Raw genomic sequence first — 18,729 nt, 5'->3', positions numbered from 1 at the left:
AAATAACCTACAAACATTTCTTTCAGATGTTTGAGGCTGTGGAGGATATCAAGAAAAATAACAAAGTGCGCAGTGTCATTTTATGCAGTTTGGTTCCTGGGATCTTCTGTGCAGGTACATTGAACTGGAGGAATTATATTTGTTAAATTAATGCATTTTTCCAATCTAATTGTCATGTGTCATTTATTTGTATTATTTCTTATTGAGATCTTGATTCAGTATTGCTTAGCAGTAGGGGTGGGTTAGGGCTGGTCGATGGCATGCACATAACAAAAAAACACGAAATGCTGAAGGGAAAACAGACCTGTACTAGAGCCACACAATATGTAAGTTGTGTTGAACTAAACAAAAATATTTTTGGAAACCTGACAAGCATGAGAAACCTCATTAAATGTTTCCACCCAGAGGAGGAAAAAAAAAGTTGGTTGTAGTTGCTTCCAACTAGATGACCATCGAGCAAGCGATATCAAATTTTCCACCCAACTCGGTAAGAGCTAAGTGAATAACAAACTCTATTGCAACTTTGATTGCCAAGACTTGCATCCGTATTCAGTCGTGCTTTGTTGCGCACAGCTTGCATTTCAACACGTTGTGCAAACAGTTGTTTCACATTGTGTTGAAATGCAAATAGTATACCGTAGCATAGCATTTGGATTTGCTGTCTGTTACCATCAGGAGGATTTCGTGATATAAGTTTTATTAATATCTTTGACTGAGAGCAGCTTTTTCTTTAGTGACACAGAGGGAAGGAAAAATTAATCTGTTTATTTTTTTTATTATCAATGACCAAATGTAGCCATGTTTTAGAATGAGAGCTGAAACATAGGTCCATAATGTGTTGAAATGCAAGCTGCAATGATGTTTATATAATTGTTTATATATATGTACACAGTAAACTGTTTTTCTCTCAGGGATATGCTCATTGTCTGTAACAGGAGGATTCTGTGTTCATAGAAAGTCATATCTATTTGTGACAAAGCCTTCTCTTTAATAAAGTATTAGATAAGGTAATTAATCTGTTGATTTTTTTTTTTATATGATCATCACAAAAGTAGGAAGTGATTAGCAAACCCAGATTTGATTATTATTATTATTATTATTATTTTTATTTTAAATCATGCATGGAAATGTACACAAAAAATTGTTGCATAGAGATGCACCAGTACTCGGTTTACAATCGAATCGGAATCAAATCGAATCATGAGGTGCCAAGAGATTTCCACCCCTACTTAGCAGGTATGAATCTAGTGGAGAAAACTCTGTATTCAGCTTATACCCAGAAACCTTGATTATGAAGTTTTGGAGAAAACCAAAGCTCTGTCTAGTGGACTGCACTGTTGCATTTTCAGGAAACCACAGTCCTCTGGCTTGATCCTGATGCTTTGTCTCTGTGTGCAGGTGCAGACCTAAAGGAGAGGGCCAAGATGCACCAGAGTGAGGTGGGACCGTTTGTGTCCAAAGCCAGAGCACTTATCACAGAGCTGGGTAAAGACTGTAAAGAATATTGGAATTCAGTGACTGTTGATGAATATTAGAATATAGTTTTTTTCCCAGATGATGATGGTGATGATGATGATGATGATTGTTATTGTTATTATTATTTGATATTATTATTATTATTATTATTATTATTATTATTATTATTATTATTATTATTATTATTATTATTATTATTCAGCTATTGGCTACACTACCCCTCACAACTTCTTGAGGTCCTACTTCATTGGTCTGTATCTGTAAACTTTCAGAAAATGTGCAGAAATACAGATTGAATGAAAGCAGAGAACGGACAAAAGGATACCAAAAAGATATTTAAGGCAAACTCCTTGAAACTCTGTCAGAAGTGAAAGAAATACATTTTCCAAAAATGTTGTATTGCCATCAATAGTTTGTCAGTACTTGCAGTTCTCTCATGTAGTTGGTTTAGTTTGTACATAATGAGGACATTTTCTTGTTGTTTTTCGGACATCTTTTCTTTTAAAGGAAACCTGCCGACACCAACGATTGCTGCAATTGATGGAGCTGCTTTAGGAGGAGGCTTGGAAATGGCTCTTGCTTGTGACATCAGAATTGCCTGTAAGACACAGTGGGCTATGTTGTGAGTTTACAGATCCAGTCATGTTCAAAAGGTTATGTATACAGTATTTGTAAGGGTCCTGTACAGGTGCATCTCAAAAGATTGTAATATCATGGAAAAGTTAATGTTTTCCAGGTATTTGATTCAGAATGTGAATCAAAAATTCAGTATATCAAAATATTAGAGTATTACACAAGACCAATCAAACAAGGATTTTTGATGCAGAAATACCAATCCTCTGAAAAGTATGTTAATTTATGCACTTAATACTTGGTCAGTGCCCCTTTCGCATGAATCACTGTAGCAAAGTGGTGTGGCATGGAGGCGATCGGCCTGTAGCACGACTTAGGTGTTATGGAAGCCCAGGTTGTGATAATAGCAGCATTCAGCTTGTCTGTGTTGTTGGGTCTGGTGTCAGCATCTCCATATTGTGGAGTGACATGCTCCCAACCTTCTAATCCTGTGATGCCCTGATGTCACTGGGCCTTTTCACACAGAGAAGCTGCATTATTGCTGCAGTGGCAGTTCACCAATTCTCCACCATTGGTGGTTCACACAGAGCCAAGGAATGCCGGCATCAAGAGGAAGGCTGGAGGAGGCCATTTTCTGGGGGAAAGTTCACTGAAGTCTCGGTCAGGAGGGCTGACCGGCGTGGTGATTTTTTTTTTTTTTTTTTTTTTTTTTTCAACACAAACACTCAGTAAGTTAAAGTTTTTTGCCAGTGACAGCTGGTTTTCAGGCAGAAATGTAATGAAGAGTCAATAGGACAGGCAGGAGGACAGAAAGAGCTGCGGTATTTTTTTCTTCATGTAAGTTGCCAGAGACAGTTATAGTTACTACGTTACTGTTGTTCAGTCATGTAACAGTGCTTTGTGGGACAGTTCTCTTTACTTTGTCGAGTGTGGGACCTGTGTAGTCGGACTGTCGGACCGACACACCCTCGATATGCGCAGCCGGCTTATCCATTCACACTGGTGCGGTTCTGCACCTCTGGTACTACCTCCAGAGGTGGATCAGCGCTGGAGCAAAATTTGTCCCCTCGCAGCCTCTGAGACTTTCACACAGAGGAGGGGGCAAAGAATTAGGGCAGGACCCCGCATTCAAATGGCAGTGTGAATGGGGCTACTGACTCATGGTCTGTTGTTTTCTTCCTCTCCAGGTGAGCCTGCTCAGGCTGATTGAGGAGTCAATAAAAAGGGGGAGGGGACTTATGTCTCTCTCTTTTCCATTCCTGGCCTGACAGAAACAATGATTCAGACTGACCATGTGTAGCTTTGATTGTTCATTCCTTTGCCTTTTGTGGTGGGTCAGGTAGTTCAGTTTTGTGGTGCTATTTCTGTTGTAATGTTTAAGTAGGGCAGAGCGAAGAGCCCCTTGACTCGTGTATATATCGCAACACTGGTAACATACTTTTCAGAAGGTCCACATTTCTGTATTAACAATCTTTTTTTTGATTGGTCTTAATATTCTAAAAAAAAAATGTTTTAACTTTTAAAGTTTTTCATGATATTCTAACTTGGCAGTCTAGACTTTGAGTGATTTCTACAGCTCTAATTTTTCTGTGATGGAATGAGTGCATGACATTCTACATTTATGAAGTTTGGTTCAAGAATTAATGTACTAAGGGTCTATGAAAATGTGGCTAAATCTGCTTCGGCTTGCTTATAGCTCCCCAGCTCAGCCGCCATGTGTTGGAGTTTTCCCCGGTGAACGAGAAGGTCGTTTCCCTGCGCCTTCGGGCTGGGGATAGGTCTCTCACTGTTGTTTCGGCTTACGGGCCGAACAGCAGTGCAGAGTACCCGGCCTTCTTGGAGGCCCTGGGAGGGGTACTGGAGAGTGCTCCAACCGGGGACTCCGTCCTTCTACTGGGGGACTTCAACACTCACGTAGACAGCGACAGTGTTACCTGGAGGAGTGTGATTGGGAGGAACGGCCTCCCTGATCTGAACCCGAGTGGTGTTTTGTTACTGGACATTGGTGCTAGTCACAGTTTGTCCATAACAAACACCATGTTCACGCATAAGGGTGTCCATCAGTGCACGTGGCACCAGGACACCCTAGGCCGGAGGTCAATGATCGACTTTGTGGTCCTGTCATCTGACCTCCGGCCATATGTCTCAGACACTCGAGTGAAGAGAGGAGCTGAGCTGTCAACTGATCACCACCTGGTGGTGAGTTGGATCCGCTGGCAGGGGAGGAAGCTGGACAGACTCGGCAGACCCAAACGCATTGTGAGGGTCTACTGGGAACGTCTGGCGGAACCCTCTGTCAGGGATGTCGTCAACTCCCACCTCTGGGAGAGCTTTGACCAGATCCCGAGGGAGGCTGGGGACATTAAGTCCAAATAGACCATGTTCTCCACTTTCACTGTTGACGCGGCTGTTCGGAGCTGTGGCTGTAAGGTCTCTGGTACCTGTCGTGGTGGCAATCCCCGAAGGAGGAGTCCTATCAAGCATGGTTGGCTCGGGGGACTCCTGAGGCAGCTGACAGGTACCGGCAGGCCAAGCATGCTGCAGCACGGGCAGTCATGGAAGCAAAAACTCAGGTCTGGGAAAAGTTCGGGGAGGCCATGGAGGAGGACTACCGGTCAGCCTCGAGAAAATTCTGGCAAACCATCCGGCGCCTCAGGAAGGGGAAGCAGCCCTCCACCAACACTGTTTACGGTGGAGGTGGGGAGTTGTTGACCTCGACTGGGGATGTCGTCAGGCGGTGGAAGGAATACTTCGAGGATCTCCTCAATCCCACTGACATGCCTTCCATAGAGGAAGCAGGGGCTGGGGACTCAGAGGTGGATTCATTCATCACCCAAGCCGAAGTCACTGAGGTAGTTGGGAAGCTCCTCGGTGGCAAAGCACCGGGCGTGGATGAGATCCGCCCTGAGTACCTCAAGTCTCTGGATGTTGTGGGGCTGTCTTGGCTGACATGTCTCTGCAGCATCGCGTGGCAGTCAGGGACAGTGCCTCTGGACTGGCAGAACTGGGTGGTGGTCCCTCTGTTGAAAAAGGGGGACCGGAGGGTGTGTTCCAACTATCAGGGGATCACACTCCTCAGCCTCCCTGGGAATGTCTACTCCAGGGTACTGGAGAGGAGAATTCGGCAGATAGTCGAACCTCAGATTCAGGAGGAACAGTGCGGTTTTCTTCCTAGCCATGGAACACCGGACCAGCTCTATACCCTCCGCAGGGTGCTCGAGGGTTCATGGGAGTTTGCCCAGCCAGTCCACATGTGTTTTGTGGACTTGGAGAAGGCATTCGACCGTGTCCCTCGCAGCATTCTGTGGGAGGTGCTCTGGGAGTATGGGGTCGGAGGCCCTCTGCTAAGGGCTGTACGGTCCCTGTACGACCGAAGCAGGAGTCTGGTTCGCATTGCCGACAGTAAGTCTGACCTGTTCCCAATGCATGTTGGACTCCGGCAGGGCTGCCCTTTGTCACCGGTTCTGTTCATTATTTTTATGGACAGAATTTCTAGGTGCAGTCAGGGGCCGGAGGGGTCTGGTTCAGGAGCCACTGGATTTCATCTCTGCATTTTGCGGATGATGTTGTCTTGTTGGCTTCATCGAGCCAGGACCTCCAGCATGTTCTGGGGCGGTTTGCAGCCGAGTGCGAAGCCGCTGGGATGAAAATCAGCACCTCCAACTCTGAGGCCATGGCTCTCGACCGGAGAAAGGAGGCTTGCTCCCTCCGGGTTGGGGGAGAGTCCTTGCCTCAAGTGGAGGAGTTCAAGTATCTTGGGGTCTTGTTCACGAGTGAGGGAAGGATGGAGCGTGAGATTGACAGGTGGATCGGCGCAGCAGCCGCAGTAATGCGGTCGTTGTATTGGTCTGTCATGGTGAAGAGAGAGCTGAGCCGAGAGACGAAGCTCTCGATTTACTGGTCAGTCTATGTTCCTACCCTCACCTATGGTCATGAACTTTGGGTCATGACCAAAAGAATAAGATCCCGGGTACAAGCGGCCAAAATGAGTTTCCGCCACAGGGTGGCGGGGCGCTCCCTTAGAGATAGGGTGAGGAGCTCTGTCACCTGGGAGGAGCTCGGAGTAGAGCCGCTGCTCCTCCCATCAAGAGGAGCCAGCTGAGGTGGCTCGGGCATCTATATCGGATGCCTCCTGGACGCCTACCTCGGGAGGTGTTCCTGGCATTAATCAAGAAAATGTAATAATTTGGTGCGTTATGTAATAAACCACCAAAATGGATATCTTAATTAGAAAAAAACATCATACCATCAGAACAACATTGACTTTAAGCATACCAGCATGAATCATAAATATGAATTCATTTTAAAAACTAGTTGGGTGTTTCATTGGTCAAATCTAAATCAAGAAATCAGTCTGCTCTTGTCTGTAGACTACTTTTCACTCATATACTGTGAGGGTTTGTTTTACATGTCCTATAACTACAGATAAAGGGCAAAATTTGTTACATTTTCTATTCCATATTTGTTTTTTGTGTTTTTGTCTGCTTTCTATCACATACAAAATTTGCATAACATAATCTGGATTGCATGTGTGTATGTCTTCCAACATTTCAGTGCACCAATAATGTTCATGCCGGTAACACTCATTTAGTGCACTTTTTGTCTCTATGAGCTTTCAAACACATTCTCTATGAATTGTAAATGTATTACATTATTACATAATGGACCTCAGTGACCACATAGCTGACTACAGCCATAATTGAATCTTAAAGTGAAACTCTCGCAACCTAGGCTTTTTTGGGGGAATGTATATGAGTCAAACCTTCCTGTAAAAGCATAATTATGACGTAAGAGGCACTTTTAAGACTGACCATATTTTTGTTTTCGGCTCAAACTCATTTTCAGTGGAAGTGCATGGGGCACTTTTACACTAGCAAATATCTCTATTTTGAAAACACCAAGAAGGCTCGACACAACATGAAACTTTGCTCGTGGTATCACCAGGGTCCCTACACATGAACACAAGCATTGAGAACATTGTTTCAGTACACAGAGTTTACTAAAAAGAGATTTTTTGAACAGCTCACGTTAGCAGTAGCTTCTTCATCTAGCCATGGTCATGGCAGCCCAGACGTACTCGGGATCGAGACATCTGGTTAGAGTATATATGATTCAGTTGAGCTATGTGTAGAGACCCTGGTGATACTACGAGCAAAACTTCATGTTGTGTCGAGCCTTCTTAGTGTTTTGAAAATAGCGATTTTGATGCTAGCGTAAAAGTGCCCCATGCACTCCCAATGAAATTTAGTTTGACCCAAAACCAAAAATACGGTAAATCTTAAAAGTGCCTTTCTAGTCGTAACTAGTGCTTGCTCGTAGGAAGCATGTATTCCTGTAGAAAAGTGGGAGGTTAAGTAGCTTTTTCATGGATGGCCAAATAAGGTTGTGTTTGAAGGTGGGACGTCAGGGATATAATTGGCTGTTTTTGACTACTTTGGATTTTACCATTATATTTCACCTTAAAAACTATTTACCTTGCCTTGTTGGTGTCATTATTTTCAGCACAACCTCACATGTGTGACTGTACAGTTATTCTTTCAATTTGACGTACTATATTAACACTATGGACCTAAAATCACAAAATAACATAAAATCACAGTAGGAAAAAGTTAAATTTATTACTGACAAAACCACAAATAAGTTTTTGAAATTTGCAAAGTTACATGTAACTATTTACATTTAAATGCAGCCAGTGCCTGAGGCTCAGGGCTCCTCAGCTCATTCCTGCCTGTTCCACATTCAGCAGTCTCCTCCTTTTTTTGGCTCACAACACACAAAAAACGACTACACTACACACTACACTAAATACTATATAACATACTAACTATATACTCCAAACACGCTATATGTCACAAATCTCTCAACTCTCAAAACTCGCCATCTCTGTCGATGTCTGTATCACCGCCGGCGTCCCTCACACAACTTCCCATTCCTCAGCAACCCAACTTGCTGCTTGCGGACACTTTCATGACAAAAGCACATTTTTCACCATTTCTTCCTGCACCAGACACAAAGCAAACGTGCCGGCAATGTTCGCTAAAAAGCGTGGCGGACATTATTTACCCTAAGTCTGGTTTTGGACCTGCCGGTGCGTCCGTTGAGTCAGGGGATGGGCCGTGGGGTTGGGCTAACAGCTAACTACACATGATCATCCACAGATTCGCTGTCATTGGACCCGGGGAGGGGATGCTTGCTCGCTCGTCACCCTCACCCGCTACAAAGCAGCTAACATTGAAAATGAGTATAGTGGCGCTGAGCTAGTGGTATAGCGACGCAGCGCCACCGTTCCATCGTCTGGGGAGAACCCTGCAGTTCAAACAAATCCGACGTCGCACACTCTTGAGCCAAGCAGCAGCCACGTTGAAACTCTCAGGTCAGTCTGATCCTGATCCGCAGAGATACTTGAGGAACAGACACACACACACTCACAAACACACAGACAGACAGACAGACAGACAGCGATTCCTTGCTTTTATAGAAGCCTTCACAGATTGTAAACATCTGGGTGGGCGGGGCGATCACTGGGGGCAGAGGAAACATTTGAACACAGTGGCTAGCTAGCTAGCTAGCTAGTATTGTTTAGGCTTGTTTGGCTATCGTTATCGTACACAAAATGGCTTAAGAATGTGAGAATTTATCGCAGTATGTACAGACACTCACTGTTCGTGATCGGGAGTGTTATTGAAAAAGATTGATGTTATCAGATGGGACCATCTTGACTGATCCTTACACGCTCACTCAATGGAAGGACGACGTTACAGGTTTACCTTCTGTTGAATTGCCGGTGTTTCGGATTAACACAGGGCTATGTTAACTGGCGACCATCAGCTGAATTCGTCTGTGGTCACCGTAGCTGTCAACAGATGTTGACAGCGGGAAGAGAAGATGTAGCTGTCCTCATATCTGCCTCTTTGTGCAGGTTTTCTCTGGTCAAAACATACCTGATACGTGTTCGGGCTGCTGTTTGATTAAACGTGTCTGACCCTCAGTCGCTGAATCAAAGTTGCTGATTGTTATGGAGGACATTGTAAACAGGAAAATGGAGAGTTACTCTTCCTGTGTATGTGTATCTCTAATAAACCTTTATTAAAAACACTTACTCGTGTCTTGTCCCTGTTTGAGTAAACGTGCATCACATAGGGGAACTATAACCCTTGTGGAAAAAAAACAACAATTACGGGACTTGAACTCACATTCACTGAGGGGAAAAAAAAACCGCGGCCAGACCAATATGCTAATCAAATCACGCAGGTGACTTGCGGTATAACCTATTTCTCTCGTCACAGCAGACACACAGCCACCTCTGGGTTGCAGAAGAAGGCCAGATCAACTTGTGACCGCAGTGTCTGTTCACTGTGTCTGTACGGTGATGAAGTCTTGGAGCTACTACCGTTAGTAGTTGCCTCCAAAATGGGTTTGTTTTGCCTCCAGCTGAACATGTGACCTAATCATGATGTAGGCTCAGAAGGGGCCCATAGAGAGATGTTTTTTACACAAAGGTTTGACTCATACATTCACAAAAAAAGCCTAGGTTGCATTTTGGCGAGAGTTTCACTTTAATACTTCTGTACTAGTAGTAGTGGTGGAGTAGTAGTATTTATGTGTAAATAGTAATACTGCTCTTTGATCTTTCTAGCCAATACTGCAAAAATGGGACTAGTTGAGACCAAACTTGCAATAATTCCTGGGGCAGGTAAGGCTGGATTTTATTTTATTTTCATGTTCCATTTCATATTCCAAGTTCTTGAAGAAGTTTCACCTTTCTCCCAAGAGGCTCCTACAGTTCTAAATAACTGGAGGGAAGTTGCAGGCTTTTACGTTTAAAATTGCATAGTACATTAACCACATACTTTAAATTCACATCGCTTACACTATCAATATAAATCATGGAGGTTATAGTTTGTTTAAAAAGCCAAAAGCCGGACATCAGGTTGAGCGCCCATGATGTTGGCAGCTTAACTTCCGATCTCCCTGACAGTGGCTGTTAAACAACATCTTTCAGAGATTTGAACTGACTCAGTGTTATGTGATATTTGTAAGGCACTGATGATATGACAAAAGAAAAATGGAAAACCACCATGCATGTGATAAAACAGACTTCTATTGACTTAAGGGGAAAAACGTCTTCTGAGGGAGAGTAAATAATGTTTTCTTACTCCATTCCCAACCAGGGAACACCATTCAAACATAAAGCCACATTAACTGATGAGGAGGGTGGGTACATAACAGTGACGGGAGAATTACACTCAACCTTGCTGACTTGGTGAATTTATACAAGCCAAATCTTGATAGATAATGATAAATTTGGGTGTGGCTGTGGCTCAGGAGTAGAGCCAGCATATTGTTATTCCCCTGGTCTGCACGTTGAAGTCTCCTTGGGCAAGGTACTGAATCCCAAACTGCCCCTGTTGTGCTGGTCTGCACCTTGCAAGGTAGCCACCATTATCACTGTATAAATGTATAAATTACAACAAGTTGCTTTGAACAAAAGCATCTGGTAATGCCCTAAATTGTTGGTTGGTCGCTGCTCCGCGGCTGCTGACAGGGTCTTTAAATACTCAGCGCTGGAGCTCCCGGACCTTTGCTGTAACTTCTCCCCAAACTCCATCACTAGTATTAAATCTCTTGGTTAAATCTCTCACTTCTGGATTGATTCAACATCACTCAGCATGTTAAAGGTCCCACCCATGTCAAAGGCCACACACTGGATCTGGTGTGCTCCACTGGCACAGCTCATCTACAATGCCTGGACCTTGCTGTCCACTATGCTGTCCTCTTCACTGTTCCTGTCCCTGTGGCCAAGCAGCTCCTAAATCGAAACATCACATACAGGAACATCAAGACAGTGAACACTCTGGCCCTGACCAACATCCTGGAAACCCACCTGGCCTCTGATCCCCTCGACTCCTCACTGGATGGGCTGGTGGCCCACTTGCCCCTCTTAAAACTCAGACTGTGTCATTTACCCATTCTGCCCCCTGGTTCACCATTGAACTCAGCACCCTTAAGATTACTGATCACCGCCTGGAGAGGCTCTATGAAGATCTGGCCTCACCGTCCACCATGAAGCCTACAAAGGCTCTCTGGACCCCATGCCAACAACTTTGGTGAAGTCTTCACTGCCTGCCCTATGCCCCCTCATAATGGAAATTATCAACTCATCCCTAGAACCTGGCATTGTACCGTCCACCCTCAAAACAGCTTCAGTGACCCCCATCCTCAAGAAACCAGGTCTGGACCCAGATGACTGTCCGAGTTATCTGGGTCCAGAGTCCGCAACCTGGGTGTCATCCTTGATTCCACACTATCTTTCCAATCACACATAAAATCAATAACAAAATCAGCTTTTTACCATCTCAAAAACTTCTCCAGAGTCCGGCCCTCCCTCTCTGAACCTGTGGCTGAGACCCTCATCCATGCCTTCATCACCTCACGCCTGGACTACTGCAATGGAGTCCTGTCCGGGCTCCCTTCCAAAAACTGGATAGGCTCCAGTATGTGCAGAACTCTGCTGTCAGGGTCCTCACCCGCACTCTCATCCGCCTTCACTGGCTCCCAGTTAAATCATGTATCACCTACAAAATTCTCCTCCTGACCTATAAATCTCTCCATCAAGACGCCAGGCTGTGTTTCTCCGTCAGCCTTTTAATTACCTGTTGCCATGGTGACTCGCAGTACCGGGGGCCAGAGTGCTCAGCGCTGCTCTCGAAGCTATCTGTAATACAATTTTAACTCACCTCCAACTTGGGCTGTAACCCATACAGCCCACACTCTCGCCGTCTCCATGACTTTTTCCATAGTCGTTTTGTTTTGGTTTTAGTTTTTTCAGCCAGTAATGGGCCTAAAACAACCATCACTGCATCTTCCGGTTCGTCTGCCATGTTTCTTTACACTGAAGTCACGGTGTGCAGTGGCTACGGTGTGCAGTGATTGGCTCTGGTGCACACATGACTGTGGTGGCTCCGTTGGACAATGCTCACGGAATTTGTAAAAAAAAATTCTGAAACAATTTATTAACGGTATCAAACAAATCCGACGCAGCACACCCTTGAACCTCTGAGGAGATATTTGAGGAACAGACACACACACATACAGACATACAGACATTGCTTGCTTTTATAGAGAGATGCCATGAAAAGAATTAGATTCACAGATCACAATAAAGGATATTTCAGAAGCCATTAAATTGCTTAAAAATGAAAAAACTCTGGGAACTGATGGGGTCTTCAATGAATTCTCTAAAAAGTTTAACACTGTAGTTTCCCAGCGACTATGCTATATGTATACACAGGCATACAAACAGCAGAACTTGCCTCCAACTCTTGAAAAGTTAACTATCACGTTAAACCATAACAAAGATAAGAATCAGGAGAAAGTGGGTTCCTTTAGAGCAATTGCACTCCTAAATGTGGCTTATAAAATCCTAACCAAGATTCTAGTGCTAGACTCAGTCTACACTGTGTGCACAATTAGGCAAGTGAGATTTTTGATCATATCATCATTGTTATGCATATTTTCTAACTCCAAGTTGTATACACTTGAATGCTTAATGGATTTAAGCATAGCAGATGATGTGTATCTATGTAATGAGGGAGGGTGTGGCCTAAGGATGCAGCACTCTTGAAAAGATATTGGGGTGTAGTCACAGAACCATCCAACATTTTGTTGTAAATAGTCAACAGGGTCACAGGAAACACACTGAGGAAAAAAAGACGCAAATTAACTGCCAAGGATTTGAGAAGAATCATTTGTGAAGCTACCAGGAACCCATTATCTTCCAGTTCTGTCATATTACATAACTGCAACCTACCTGGAGTACTCAGAAGTACAAGATGTTCAGTGCTCAGAGACATGGCCAAGATAAGGAAGGCTAAAACCTGACCACCACGGAACAAGACACATACGCTGAAGCATCCAGACTGGGCCAAGAAATATCTGAAGACAGATTTTTCAAAGGTTTTATGGACTGATGAAATGAGAGTGACTCTTGCCAGACCAGATGGATGGGCCTGTGAATGGATCAGTAACGGGCACAGAGCTCCACTTCGAGTCAAACGCCAGCAAGGTGGAGGTGGGGTACTGGTGTGGGCTGGTATTATTAAAGATGAGCTGGTTGGACCATTTCAGGTTGAAGATTGGACTCAAACTCAACTCCCAAACCTACTGCCAGTTTTTAGAAAACACTTTCTTCAAGCAGTGGTACAGGAATAAGTCTGCATCTTACAAAAAAGAATGATTTTTGTGCAGGACAAACATGAAAAAAATTATGACATGGCCCTTTCCTCACCTGACCTGAACCCAACTGAGAAGTTCTGGGCCCTTCTTAAACGGCAGATTTGCTGTGAAAGAAAACAGTGCACCTCCCTGAACCGTGTCTGGGAGGCTGTGGTTGATGCTGCACAAAATGTTGATTGTCAGCAGATCAAGAAACTGACAGACTCCATGAATGGAAGGCTTGTGACTGTTACAGAAAAGAAGGGGGGCTATATTGGTCACTGATTATTATAACTATGATTATTATTATTATTATTATTATTATTATTATTAATAATAATGATAATCATAATCATAATCATAATCATAATAATCATAATAATAATAATAATACATTTATTTGTTTATTTTATGTCAAATGTTTATTTGAAAGTTTTGAATTGTTTGTTTATAATTCTCACTTAAACAGATGAAAATAAAGTGAGATGGGAAAATGTGTTTTTTAATTTAATTGCATGATAATTCTGCACACTAATAGTTGCCCAATAATTGTGCACAATATTCTCCTAAGAAAGCCAAAACCTCACTTTTACTTTTTTAAATATTAATATCTGAGGTTTATTAACACTTTGGATTGACTGAGAGCACTGTAGTTGTTCAGTAATAAAAATAATCCCCAAAAATAAGACTTGCCTAATACAGCTCAGCCCTGCCCAGAGCCGGGATTTGAACCAGTGACCTTCGGATCACTAGTATCACCTGTGCATCACACAGGCTAAAGAGTGTGTATCCACAGCTTCAATTAACAGCTTGCCAACAAAAGTCAGTGTGCTGGATGAAAAGATGGAAAGAAAGATGAAGTTTTTGGTGACCAAGACAGGATATGATCCTTCCTGAACAGAAGTCAGCGCAATAACATGACAATAGTGGGCATACCAGAGAAGGAAGAAGGGATGGATCCTTGCGCTCTTATGGAAAAATGGCTTACAGAAACTTTGAATATGCATCACCAGGTGGTACTGGAGTATGCTCACCGAATTATGGGTTTCTTAATCGAAACAAGGAACCATTTGGAAATCATTAAAAGCGAAAGGCCATCTGATCTACAAAAACAGCAACATTGAGTTCAACCCTGACTTGACAGCTGAAGGATACAAACAACAGCGAGACTTCTATTAAGTACAACAGGCTGCAGCAGAAGGGGATCGATAAGCACTGGATGCTTTTCCCTGAAAAGCTGCTTGTGACCCATCAAGACCACACACACACTTTCAACATGCCGCCAGAAGTTCACCAGTCTCACTGGTGTGGGAGAAGAGGTGTAGTTAAGTACTGAGAGAGGGTCTGAAATGTGAACCTGTGGCCCTCTGCTTTATTGTGGAGGTAAGCTAATAACTTTATGCATGGTTTATGAGAGGCCTATTTTATATTTTATTTTATTTTTTTCAAAATTTTCACCATCAGAGCTGTTTATTATTTTGATACCTGTATAAGGATGTTAAAGTTTATCATTCCTGCAACAACAAATACCTCAGATGAGATATGCAAGCAGGAAAACTCTAATAACACAACTTTAATGTTCAAGACGCCATGCACTTGGGATTTTATTACATCAATTAACAAAATGTACCATTAATGCTGATTTGGAAAGACCCTCTTTCGCCTCTCCTTTTTGCCCTCAGTATAGAACCCCCTGCACAGTTAATAAGAAATGGCACAGAAATTACTAGTATTGAGGGAGTGCGGAGGAAAACATGCTGTTGCCATATGCGGACAACGTAATAGTGAAAAATGTAATTTCCGTAGAGTAGAAATCTGCCTCCTCACTTAGATGGCCCAAGGCAGGATTTGGGCATTTGGGAATAAATATACCCCCTGACCTCCAGATAAAATTAAGTAAGGCTGAAGTTGCTGGACTACATTTCCCTTTACTTTAATAGGCAGGGTAGAAGCAATTGAGATGAATGTCCTCCTAAGGCTCCTCTTTCCCTTCCAGACCCCACCTAAAGCTATGTTTGGTATCATAGATCGTCATCCTCATCTCAAGATTGTTGTAGTTGTTATTATCGAGTATTTCTTTATTATTGGTTCTATACATTATCAAGACAGCCTAAAAAGTATGTATTTGCTGAGATTCACATATTTCCCCTTGTTTTAATAGATATATTTCACTGTTCACATTTAACAACTCTCTACCATTTGAAGTTTCACCCTTACAATTTGCAATTATATCTTTGCAAATGCTTTTAGGCTGAGCATTTTAATTTCATCTTTCTAGATTTTTCATGTTTTCATCCTACAGAACACTTGTTGCACTTATGCCAGTGAACATTGTCTGCATCGGTTTTAGTAAAGACTAGTTGAATAGGTCTGTTATAAACCAAGGTTTTGGCTAGAGCAGATTGACTGAAATAATCTGAATACAAAAAAAAAGTTGACTAATACGATGTAAATGGCCATGAATTTCAGTCATTGAATTGTCCAGGGGAGTACTACTGCAAATGTGGAAAAGAAGTATTAAGTCGTCTTGTTGCTCCATCGGAAGGTGCATGTAATCTGATAGGTGGAGTTACCCTTTAAAGACTTCAAAGACTTGCCTTTGACTTATACAAGACAAAAAAGGTAAGTTTTTCTTTGACTTAGACAAGATTACTTGTATTAAAATATTTTGGGACCTCATCCCCATATTGCAAACAATACACAGGGCCTGTAGAGAAACCAGAAGCCTAACTATATGGCCGTTTGAAACTAGCAGAACTTTATAACAAAGGAACTGAGCCAGCGCCCAACAGGCCAGTGAATTGTATTTAGGTGCAATGTCCATCTGAAATTCTAACCCTGCTCTCCCAGTATATATCTCTGTGCTTGCTTGTGTTTGATTTGTAGCATTTCTAGTTGTAGTTAACAACTGTTGTTTGTTAAATAAATTGGCTTATAGATCAAGAACACGCTTTAATAAACACTGTTGATTATAACTGAGCGGTTTTCTGTGATTATTTAACACACAAACTAATGTTATAGTAACAGCTGGTTGAGAGGGTTAGGGTTAGGGTCAAATTATTAATATTTCTTCAGTATTAACAATTTTCGATAAACTTCAGGCCCTTAAAAGCATATCATTTGATTGTTGATCCCTGACTCCAAGATTATTAGCATTGATTAAAGTTTTATCAATAATCAAAACAGGATGAAGTAAATATTATCAAAAACTAGCAAGTAAACACAGCAGTAAAACGAAGACTTAATCATAATTAAGCTAACAAAATTAACACTGAAACAAAGGTTTGGATTTTTCAGTGTCTGTGGTAGAAGCCATGTTCCATCCAGGAATCTCACCTCTTCTGTACAGGTGGTACACAGCGTCTCTCAAGGGTGATCGGTGTCTCTCTTGCTAAGGAGCTGATCTTTGCTGCCCGGGTGATTGATGGAACAGAGGCGTGTCGTCTGGGTCTCGTCAGTCATTCTGTGGAACAGAATCAAAGTGGAGATGCTGCTTACCTGCGGGCTCTGGAGCTTGCCCGTGAGATCAACCCTCAGGTAAATAGACCCCTTCAATGCCTATGTTTCAAGGAAATTGCACACAGACGAAACACAAAGATTTAGTTGTGAATGTCCCATATACAGCTTTCCTTCATGTTGGGTCTTTAGTAATAACATGATAATATTGTAGCGACTCAAAACAATTCACAAGAGCAATTTCTATCACACATGGTAATTTATGAAACCTTACACTCTGGCTTGGCAGGGTCCAATTGCAGTACGGATGGCAAAACTGGCTATCAGCCAAGGTATAGAGGTAAGTCTTCGGGGTCAGTCCAGAACTGCCTTGATTTATTTTTGGGGGGGGAGGGGGTATTTTCTTTTTGAATTTTATTTGCAAACAAAAAGGGCCTTACAACCAGTCAGGCAACTTCAAAGATCCTGCAAAATTGTAACCTCTGTTTCTAGCAAGCAGTAACAGTAGTAAACATACCAGATTCATATACATTTTGTTAAGAAATGTATATGTCTCTCTCAAACACCCATTCACGTACACAGTTACTGCCACCTCGATTATCCCCTCCCATACAATTGCCTTTCGGCTGCTAGCCAACTTCAAGCCAGTTCTTAGTCGATTCCTCGCCACTGGGAGTCCTCCCTTCTCCTGGGGGTGTGCCTAGATTCGAATGTAAGTTTCACCTGACCTTATTAGTTCATTGGTTTTGTAACCATCCCCGCCAAGTGAAATATTCAAACCAATTATTAAGAGCTTATCTATCATATCATAAAGTCATCAATATTATGCTTGAGTTTTTTGTTTTTCAAACATACTGCACAGAAGTGAAAGCAATATGGTGAGGAATTAGTGATTTATCAACAATGGGACAAACTATGTACTTACGCCTTATGCCACTTACTGTTCCCCCTCGATTCCGCCAGATACGTGTCCGGTTCAGTCTGACTGGTTTCACTCTAGTCTATGTGTTAACTTCCACTGGGTCCGCTGTGCTGCGTATCTGCTCCATCCCAGCTCCGGTAGTCTGGTCTCCAGAACAGATATGCAGGACTTCCATTTTTGGTAGATGCTGGAGCCACGATACAGCAATTTACCTGAATTCAGCACTGAGCAGACAGGAAGTCAGACACCGAAACAACAACATAACATTCAGTTTCTTCTCAAAATAATACAGTGTTGACACCAGCACAAAAATCTCAAAGAAGAGACAAATACAAGCTCTTCTACTAATCCTTCAGTCGGGAGCACTTTTTGTTGTTGTGTTTATAACATTATACCTGTAACTGCAGTTGCAAGTTATTATGTAATTATCGTGGGAACGCCTCGATCTTGCAACTCCAGCTGTCTGGCAGTGCTGCACTGTGGTGGACTCGAAACGCAGCTGGTGGGGGTTGCCGGACAGCGGAGCAAAACCAGACCGGAGCTGGTACACAGCGGACATGCATCTAGTGGAATCGCACAGTTACCCCTAGACTCCACCAGATGTCCAAGTGTCCGCTGCGTTATCTCCACCATGCCAGTGGAGCTGATAGTTTTCACTTGAGTCTAAGTGTTGACTTCCACCAGGTCTGCTGCGCTGCGTATCTGCTAATCCTTCAGTCAGGAACACTTTGAGTTGTTGTGTTTATAACACATACCTACAACTGCGGTCGCAAGTGATTATGTGATTATCACGGGAACGCCTCGGTCTCATGACGCCAGCTGTTGACCGTACTGCACCTTGGTGGACTCAAAACCGGTGGGGAAGCAAAACCAGATCGGAGCCGTAACGCAGTGGACACGTATCTGGTGGAATCTAGGGGATAGAACACGCCATCAGCTGCCTGCGAAAATCCGAGAGCAGACTTTGTTTTGTCACAATGAAAATGTTGTTTTTGTGATTAAACACATTGGGGCAGAATATTTTGTAAGTGCACAAGACAGCATTTTAATTACAGAGACACAAAAGAAATCAGATATAATACAGATAG

The 18,729-nt window shown here is 42.9% G+C and overlaps 1 protein-coding gene across 1 annotated transcript in view; it reads left to right on the top strand.

Moving 5' to 3' along the window:
• Window positions 1-18,729, top strand: part of auh (AU RNA binding protein/enoyl-CoA hydratase) — a 28,769-nt gene that overhangs the window by 6,120 nt on the left and 3,920 nt on the right. The window contains exons 3-8 of the mRNA XM_037116332.1: window positions 27-114; window positions 1,399-1,485; window positions 1,984-2,076; window positions 9,686-9,742; window positions 16,613-16,800; window positions 17,009-17,059. Of these exons, the coding sequence (XP_036972227.1) occupies window positions 27-114; window positions 1,399-1,485; window positions 1,984-2,076; window positions 9,686-9,742; window positions 16,613-16,800; window positions 17,009-17,059 (564 nt within the window). The remainder of the gene's footprint in view (window positions 1-26; window positions 115-1,398; window positions 1,486-1,983; window positions 2,077-9,685; window positions 9,743-16,612; window positions 16,801-17,008; window positions 17,060-18,729) is intronic.

The sequence above is a fragment of the Acanthopagrus latus genome, chromosome 12 (assembly GCF_904848185.1).
Source record: "Acanthopagrus latus isolate v.2019 chromosome 12, fAcaLat1.1, whole genome shotgun sequence".
NCBI classification, from domain to species: Eukaryota; Metazoa; Chordata; class Actinopteri; order Spariformes; family Sparidae; genus Acanthopagrus; species Acanthopagrus latus.
The sequence above is the reverse complement of the archived record's forward strand: the minus strand, read 5'-3'. Positions and strand labels throughout refer to the sequence as shown.